This window comes from Peromyscus californicus, unplaced genomic scaffold (assembly GCF_007827085.1).
Source record: "Peromyscus californicus insignis strain IS unplaced genomic scaffold, ASM782708v3 Scaffold_7__1_contigs__length_154581171, whole genome shotgun sequence".
In the NCBI taxonomy this organism is placed as follows: Eukaryota; Metazoa; Chordata; class Mammalia; order Rodentia; family Cricetidae; genus Peromyscus; species Peromyscus californicus.
Genome location: NW_026294595.1, coordinates 154,114,410 through 154,123,803, shown reverse-complemented (window position 1 = coordinate 154,123,803; position 9,394 = coordinate 154,114,410). Strand labels below are relative to the sequence as shown.

At 48.4% G+C, this 9,394-nt stretch overlaps 1 protein-coding gene across 1 annotated transcript; it reads right to left on the bottom strand.

Moving 5' to 3' along the window:
- Positions 1-108: 108 nt before the first annotated feature.
- On the bottom strand, positions 109-5,782 carry Abhd16b (abhydrolase domain containing 16B). The gene has a single exon (XM_052726669.1). The coding sequence runs from the start codon at positions 4,096-4,098 to the stop codon at positions 2,674-2,676; it is 1,425 nt and encodes a 474-aa protein (XP_052582629.1). The 5' UTR covers positions 4,099-5,782; the 3' UTR covers positions 109-2,673.
- Between the last annotated feature and the right edge of the window lie 3,612 nt (positions 5,783-9,394).

Here is a 9,394-nt window from a genome sequence, read left to right as displayed (position 1 = left end):
CCTTCTTCCCGGCCCCCGCTCAAGTGGTGTCCAATGAGAACGTCCTCTGGCCCTACGTAAGACTAATCGTTCAATTTTATAGCTACAAACTACAACGAAGCGGGAAGTAATTCCCCCAGGCTGGTTCCACCAGTAAGATTCCTGGGTGAAAAGGCCAGAGCAGCCGGAGCTGGAGGGACGGTTTGGTTTGTGTCTCAGTGCACTGATCCCCATCACACCCTCGACTGCCCACGAGCTCCTCGACCGCGCACCGCGGCGGGTCAAACTCAGGCCTGTGCACCCTCCAGCCCCCAATCAACCTCTCCCCGCCTCCGGTAAATTATTTTGGTTTTGGTTTTTGAGACTGCTGACTATGTAGACTAGAATGACCTTGAATTTAACGATCCTCTGGGCTCACCACCTCTCTAGTGCTATGATTACAGGAGTGAGCTATCACAGTCGATTTATACCGTATCGGGGATCGAGAATCCCAAACTTAATGCATGCTAAGCAAGCTCTCTACCGAATTAAGTTGTATTTGCAGCCTCTTTATGAAGACATTTTTATTGTCTGGGGCTTGCACTAAAAATACAGAGAACGTGATTCGTCTTCTTGCCCTGCAGGCGCCGCTCTCTCCAGCCAGAGGCGGCTCGCAGTGTGGTACTGGAAGAGTTTACAGAGCCCTGAACACCGCAGGGGCCTGTTGACCATCCCAGTAACTGAAGCCCAGCCCTGTGCACGCACCCCAGTGTTTTCTCAATTTCTTTTTCGCAGCACTGGAGCCTCCTCCCACTTTATAGATGAGCAAACTGAGGCTAAACGATTTTTCTTTTTTCTTTTTTCTTTTTTTTTTTGTCTTTTTCGAGACAGGGTTTGTCTGTGTAGTTTTGGTGCCTGTCTTGGATTTCGCTATGTAGACCAAGCTGGCCTCGAACTCACAGAGATCTGCCTGGCTCTGCCTCCCAAGTGCTGGGATTAAAGGCGTGTGCCACTGTCTTCCTGCGCATAAAGTAAATTTTCACAGATCACTCCAGAGCTTTGAAGTTTTTGTGGTGTTAGTGTGTCAACACTAACAGGAGAACAAGAGTTCCCCTGACTTCAGATGAGGGAGTTGTGACTACTGGGCAGCTGTCTACCAAAAAAAGTCTCACAGTTTCTTTTGGCGCTTGTTTTCTTGGAAGAAAAATCCTTAAATGATATTACCTCTCTTTCAGAATTGCCCCTCCTACAAAGTTGAACTTCCCCTTCCAGCCAGGCCCCATGAGTACTGGAAGCTTTCTGGAAGTTCCTGGAAGCTTCCCACTACCCTTCCCTTCTCCCTACAGGTGTCTTGCACAGGACTAGATGCTCCATTGACTATGACAGTATCCTGTTCAGGGCTGTCCATTAATGTATCTTCTCCATTTACCATCTTGATTAACCCAACGTGGTCAGCCCCTGTCCACAGGGCTGGAAATGACAAGAAGATCCAGTAGTTTCTGCTTCATGTAGTGACTACAGTACTGAGAGTGGTGAGCTGAAGACTTGCCATTCTGTTTTGCAGCCTTTTGTTGTTTGTTTTTTGAGGGGGCGTTGAGACAAGGTTTCTCTGTATTAACAGCCCTAGCTGCCCTGGAATTCCCTCTGTAGACCAGGCTGGCCTCAAACTCACAGAGATCCTCTTGCCCGCCTCCCAAGTGCTGGGATTAAAGGTGTGTACCACCATTCCCATCTTCTGTTTTTCATTCTTGGGCCATGAGCAAAGCCCGGCCCTAGCCCAGGTCTGGCCCAAGTAACAAGTGATCATTTAGTATCTCTAGGATCCAGGCCACCCTGTGCACTGTGACTCGAGGTCTATGGATCTCCCTCATAGAATGTAGAAATGTGAAGGGGGTACTGCCCAGCAGCAACTGCTGAGATCGGTACTCTCCGTACTTTCTTTTTTTTTTTTTTTTTAAAGATTTATTTATTTATTATGTATACAGAAGAGGGCGCCAGATCTCATTACAGATGATTGTGAGCCACCATGTGGTTGCTGGGAATTGAACTCAGGACCTCTGGAAGAGCAGTCGGTGCTCTTAACCTCTGAGCCATCTCTCCAGCCCCCCGTACTTTCTTTTATCTTTTCTTTCTTTTTTTTTGTTTTGTTTTGTTTTTTTGAAATAGAATTTCTCTGTTTAGCTTCGGCTGTCCTGGAACCCATTCTTTAGATCAGGCTGGCCTTGAAACGCACAGAGATCTGCCTGTCTCTGCCTCCTGAGTGCTGCTATTAAAAGCATTTGCCACCACTGACCTGCTAGTACTCTCCTTTTACTAGGAACTACTTGAATGTTTAATTGATGTCCTCTTCTTAGGAGCTACCCTGTGGTCCAAGCCTTGTGAAAGAAAGGCACTCCCATAGCCTCACAGCCTCCCCTGGCCTCCCATGATCAGACATCACATTACCATAAATTGGGTCAGGTTTCACCTTTACATTCCCTTCAAGAACTAGGCACAGGCATTCAGATGTGTGGGAGGAAGAGAAAGGACAGAAGCCGGGAAGAGCAGAAAGAAGGTGAAGGCAAGTACAGTCCAAAATATACTTGCCCACTCTCCCAGACACCACGATCCCCAATAGGGCCAGCTTTTCTGTGGAAGTGTAAGGAGAGGAACAGCTGAAAGGGGGGAGCTGAAAGGTGTATGACTGCCCAAATTCGTGAGTCACATAAACAGTAGCTACAGTTTCCAGGGCAATTGGAAGTCCTCAGGCTCCAGTGGGCTGCAGTGTGTTGCCTCCAAGTTCCTGAGGTGCCTGCGTGCTAGGAACAATGCAAGCTGCCGGCGCCGCCGGGGGCTCAAGCCTTGGCCCACAAGCCAGGGGAAAGTAGGTCCATGCGGCCCCCAGGCCTCAGCATCGTCCATCTCCTTCTGGCAACGCTCACGATAAGAACGCAGCATTGCCAAGCACCACTCATCATCCACGCGGTAGCGCGCATAGAATGCAGCTTCTTGAGCCAAGTTACTGGTGCGTAGCCAGCGGGTTACCACCGTGCGGCCCTCGCGGGCCATCACAGAAGGGTATCTGTGCTGTAGCAGACGCAACAGCAGCTCATTACCGCGGTTACCTTCCACATCACCCTCCTCTTGACAGGATGGCAGAGTAGTTATATGGCTCGAGGTGCTGACAACATCATCTTGCGTGCGTCTGAGCAACAGTACTGGGCCTGGGTAGCAGCACAGCTGCTCAGCAACATTGAGATTGAAGTGCTCCCGTACAGTGCGTACCACCAGCCCCTTCCAACTGTGGGGCATGACCTTCAGCGCTAGTGGCACAAGATCATCAAAGGTGGCATCTAGCACCAGTGCACCCAGTTCTGGGTAAGTCATAGTGGCCCAGGTAGCTGTGAAGCCTCCAATAGACCAGCCATAAACTACAACATGTGCTGGCGGGAAGTGCAGGCGGTGCAGTGCATACTTGACCACCACATCCATTGCATTTGCATCATGTTGAGGGAAAGGTGCGCCTGTGCTGCCCCCAAAACCAGGATGGTTCCAGCCTAGCACTGAGTATCCAGCCTCCAGAGGTGCAGACAGGCAGCCCATCTCGTAGAAGCCAGCATTGCCTTCACAGCATATGACCAGGCGCAGTCCACGGCCATGGCTGCCTGGATGCTGACGACGATCCATGAACATAGTGTCAATTTCATTGCCATCGCAAGCCACCAGCTTGGCACGCCGCCCACGGTAGCGCTCCACTAGGCGCTCTTGGCCCTGCTGCAGTAGAGGCAGTAGCGCGCGTGTCATCAAGAACATAGAGCCAGGGTATACAAGCCAGCGACCCAGTGAGTGGGCCAGTGCATAGCTGGCTAGTTGGCTGGGCAGCTCACGGATCTGCTGGAGGAGGCACTGTGCTTGGCTTCGAGCCCCACGCGGAGGCCTTGTGAGTGCGTCCCCGCCCAGTGCTGCATCATGTAGCAGCCACACACCTGCTGCAGCTGCAGCACATGTCAAGGCACGATGACTGCTGCTACCAGTGCCTGAGGCATGCACATCATCCCAGCGGAAGTCCACTGGCCAGCTGCGGAAGTTGTAAGTGTAGTTTGCTGTCAAGTAGATCTTGAACACATGTACTAGTGCCTTCACAAAGCAGATGACACACATGGGCAGTGAAGCTCTGCGCTGTTCCCTGCTAGCCCCAAGGCCAGAAGGCCCAGTCCTGGTAGTGGAATGGCAGCAGGAGATGCAGGCCCGGCCCAGCGGGCAGCTGCAGGGTCAGGGGCCACACACAGCTCTCTGATGGCATTACTCCTCTTGGTTGGCCCCAGTGGCCTTTGTGACCTGTGCCTTGTGGGGCCAAGGGAAAGCTGTATCTATCAGTCTCAGTTTTGTGAGTCATTGTTGCTGGGAGAAGTGACACTAGGGTAACGGGCTCACAAAGGGTTCTAAGGCTTGGTATATCTCAAGTTCTGTCCCACACCCTAGGACAGTACCTTAGGACCTCACAGCAGCTTCCTACCATGTTTCTAGCACCTTGAGCTTCTTCTACCTCCTCCACTGAAGATAGGCAACCAAAGAGGCTAGAAGAACAGCCTTGACTTCTTCCTTTTGAGAGGAAGAGAGAATTAGGCAAAGGGGATTTCCCACACCTGGGCCAAACTTGTTGTGGGTAACACACTCTTAGACCCTCCTTTGACCTTGAGGTTCACTAGTTTACATTTCCCTGCAAAAATCTAGGTTAGAACAGAACTGCTGTTGGAGTTAGGTGTGTTTGCTCATAGCCTTACTCCTGCAGTTCCACACTTACCTTCCCTGGAAGAGGGATGAGGGTGGGCTAGAAACATCTTCCCACAACGCACTCACACACACACACACACACACACACACACACACACACACACACACCTTTTCTAAATCCTCTTTTCACTGGGCCAACAGCAGCCATGATCTCCAGGTAGGTGCTGCCTAGCTGTGCTTCCTCTTTTTCAACCCCTGGTTGAGTATATCTCTCCCACTTGAACCAACCCACAAACTGTACCTTCCTCTTTTCTAGAGGGTTCTCGTGGGTGAGTTCCCCTTTTTCTCCTGCACTGAAGATGGCCAGCCCACCTGAGGGTCAGATGGAGCAGGGGAACAGCATATTCCAGTGCTAGGAACTCTTAGCAGTGGTCCAAGCCTGAAACAAATGCAAAAGGCAAGGAAATTCAGATCCCCGGAGCCCAAGGGCCAGGACTACTTTAGAGACTTCAGGCTTTTAAGGATGGTGGTTTTCAGGCCACAGCAACCACTTTCTGCTCTTCCTGTTACACTTTCCAATTAAGACACTGGCTGTTCAGACCACTCCACAGATTTTGGATTCAGCTGAGGAATACTGTTGTTCATAGAGGGTACAGAGGAGTAGGACTGTCAACAGAATTCATGATTTTGAAAAGCTATTTCCCACCCCTATCCCAAACACAGATAAAATGCCTAATATCCACTTAAAGTTGAACTTAAACAACAAAACTGTGTGTCTCTCTCTGTGGGTATGGGCCTGTCTGTGTTTGTGTGTATATTTGAGACAGAGTCTCACCTTATGATTCAAACTAGCTTCAAGCTCACAATTCTGTCTCAGGTATGAGTGCTAGGGTTCTAATTGTGGTCCCCAAGACTTTACAGTGGTACAGAAGCATAGCTTTACAAACCTGTTTTCACTTTAAGCACAGTATTTGCTAAAATACATGAGGTAGTCAACACTTCGTTGTAAAAAAATGATTTTTCTGTTCAATGATTTTGCCCAGCTATTGGCTCATATGAGTATTCCGAGTATATTTAATAGGCTGGACTATGCTGTGGTGCTCAGCATGTTAGATGTATTAAACATATTTTTATTAAATTGATTTATTGTGTGTGTGTATGTGTGGAGGTCAGAAGACAGCTTATGGAAGCTGGTGCCCTTCTACCACATAGGTTCGAGGGATTGAACTCAGATTGTCGAATTTGGCAGCAAGCACCTGTACCTTATGAGTCTTCATATCAGCCCTTAAGTACATTATTTTTTAATAAAACTTTTTGTTTTAGCCAGGCAGTAGTGGCGCATGCCTTTAATCCCAGCACTCAGGAGGCAGAGGCAGGTGGATCTCTGTGAGTTTCAAGGCCAGCCTGGTCTACAGAGTGAGTTCCAGAACAGGCTCCAAAGCTACACCGAGAAACCTTGTCTCAAAAAACAAAAAAAAAATTATTTTATTTATTTAATATGAATGTTTTACCTGTGTGTATGTACATATACCATGTTCATGCCTGATACCTAAAGAGGTCAGAAGAGGGCATTGGATCCCCTGGAACTGGAGTTACAGATGGTTATCAGCCACCATGTAGATGATGAATCCTCTGCAAGAGGAAAAAATGCTCTTATCTGCTGAGCCATCTCTGTAGCTACCATTATTATTTTTTTTAAACAAGGTCTCACTACATAGTCTTTGGCAGTCTGAGACCTGGCCTCTAATTCACACAGTGGTGCTCACCTGTGTCCCAGGACTTAGGAGACTGAGACAATATTGCTGAAAGTTCCAGGCCAGCCAGGAACATACAGGGAGACCCTTGCCATCACTCCCCTCAAAAAAAGAAAACAGAAAAAGAATACTTAGAACTTATGGTGTATCTATCAGCATGTAAAATCAAAAGATGCCCGTGTTTTAAAGTTATCTGAAGTTCTTTTTTGTTTTGTTTTATTGTTTTGTTTTTCAAAACAGAGTTTCTCTATGTAGCCTTGGCTGTCCTGGAACTGACTCTATAAACCAGACCACCCTCAAACTCAGAAATTCGCCTGCCTCTGAGTGCTGGGATTAAAGGCATGTGCCACAATCACAAGGTTCTGAAGTTCATTTTAATGCCATGTCCTGTTTTCAGGTTTGTTTTTCTAAATCTGGCAATTCTGCCCCAGATGCATATGCATCCAGCTCCAAGTCCCAGATTCTCCTGACTGTCCAGTTTTTGTACCAGTTAGGCTTCTCTGCTCAGTGGTCAGGTCTGAGGACTAAGGTGTATCTTAAGTTTCTTCAATCTCCTCACCTTTGGTCAAGGGATTGACAGTGCCCTAAAGATATCTGTGGTTCTTATACTCCTGAAGTGTCTAGCTCTGTAGGGAAAGAAAGAAGGTTGGGGATGAAGGTGGAAACTTTAGGGAGGGTGGGATATTCACTCTCTAGAAACTTCTCATAAACTGATGTTACCTGCCTTGAGGACCAAAGCATCAGGTTTATTTTGTGTGAGATAGAGTAGTGACTTCCGTTGCAGAAGAAAGAAAGAATGTCCCTGCCTCTTCAGCCCAGTTACAAGCAACTGGTGAAGAAAATTCTTTGAGGATTTGGAAGGTGCAGACTCTGAAGATAGAGTAGCCTGCATGGCATTGGCAATGTCCTGAAAGACTGTCTGCATGGTACATGGAAACACTGCCTTTTGTTTATTCCTGGAGGCAATCTCCCAGCTTGATCTGCTCTGAGACTTTTAGAAACAGGGTATTCTTCAGCCAAGCCCAAATGCCCTTAGCTTGCCCCTGTAAAGAGAAGAAAGAGATAGGGAGAACCAGAGACCAGATTTTGAGAGGCAGAGGTCAGTGGACTGGAGCCACTAGTCCCAAGGGGTTCCGGCCTTAGTGTGTGTGTGTGTGTGTGTGTGTGTGTGTGTCCTGGTCCTTGACCCCACCAGTCCACAGGAGCCCAATTGCCCCAGAACCATCAGCTCTGCTCAGAGAGGAAAGCTTGTGACAAGAATGAAGCTGTCTTCTACTGAAGAACCCCCCCCCCCCCCCCCATGGACCAACAGCAGCAGCAGCAGCAGCAAGCAGGATCCTTTTGCCTTCAGCCCTCTCTGTTTAAAGCAGTGTAACAGGGTGGGGGATGGGAGGTGGAACTCTGTGTCCCTGCTTATCAGTTTGTGGAAGAATCCTTGCCACCCATTCCTTCCAAGGAGACATCTGAGTATGCACCATACCCCTATCCCCCACCCCCACTGGGTCCTGATAATCCAGGATGTCCCCCTTCCCCCACTGAGGCAGTGCTTCCTCTCTGGCCAGTTCTGTTCACCTCCCTAGAGGCTCTTGATTTATGCTGTTGAGTCTGAAAAGCTAACCTTGGAGAAGGAAAGGAAAGAGAGAAAACCAGTCCCAGAGGCCAGAAGGGCTGGAGCCAGGATCAGAGCCCCTTGGAAGAGGGTATTTAGCTCAGCACTAGCTGACCACTGGCAGCAGCCTGGCTTTGGGAAAGCTGAAGCTGCCTTCAGGAAAAGAAGCTGAGTTTGTACAAACGCCTCTGCTCAGGAAATGGGGTGCAGGGAAGGTGGGGGTGATTTGGAGCCCAAGGACAGGAGGGGACTCTTCCTGGCGGATAAGGGGTCAAGAAAAGTGGCGGAAATGGTCAAGACAGCTGCTGAACATCTGGAGTCACAGAGAATTAATTACCCATCGCTCTGAAGGACAGTGGGGTGGGTGGGGAGCCCTCTCCTTCCTGGCTCTTTGAAGAGCTGCTCCATTGTCTCTGCCTGGCCCAGGATGAAGGACCTGGTGAGCTGTCCCTCCCCAGTGAGCTCTAACACCCATCCAAGTGTGATAAAGCCACAAATTATCCCTTCTGAACCTTCAGTCACAGTAAAAGCCTGTAACCACACACAGGACACACCTTTTGGGCGACATATCTTGTACATGAAAAGGAAAGAAATGAGAGCCTAAACCCCATCAGAGCCTGAAGGGAAGATATACTAATCCTTGCCCAGTACTGCTGTTGGCACCCCCTATACCTGACCCAAGGGAGTGGGTCAGTGGGAATGGACTAGTGTCAGAGCCTTGACAGTGGTGAGGAGAATGGCCATGCTGCTTCCCACAGATCTCAGGGTGGGAGCAGATATGGTTAGAGTTCCCTGGGCTCACCACCTCTTTCTTGGCAAGGTGCAATTTGCACCCTTTCTACAGACTGTGAGAGTGAACAGTCTCCATGGGGTTCAAGCCAAGGTAATGATCCCAAGTTGGTCTCTGGATTCCCAGATACAATTTGAAGGGTTATTGTATGGTCGGGGACAGTCTCAATTCTGGCTTGGGAATCTCAAAGCAGAGGCTTTAGTTATTCTACTATGGAAATATCCAGGGTTTTATATAAAGTGAATTTTATTATTTTTAATCAAAATTTAACATTCTAATTCAGCCAGTGAGACAGGAGTGCTCTTTCTACCCCTCTCCTTGAAATCCTGAGTTAGTTACCTGGTCTGTCCTTTCACACTTTTCTCTATTTGCCTACAAACATGTTTACATACAAACCCTGCCCCAACCCCTTTTCTCTTTTGATAGAATTTCATGTATCCCAGACTGGTCCAGATCTTGCTATGTAGCTAAAGATAACCTTGAACTTTTAATAGCCCCACTTCTGCTTCCCTAGTGCTGGAATTATAGATTATAGATTATAGATGCATACCACCATACTCTATTTATCCA

Bases quoted from the DNA above. Each gene is read 5' to 3' on its own strand.
- Abhd16b (XM_052726669.1), bottom strand. From the start codon at position 4,098: ATGTGTGTCATCTGCTTTGTGAAGGCACTAGTACATGTGTTCAAGATC.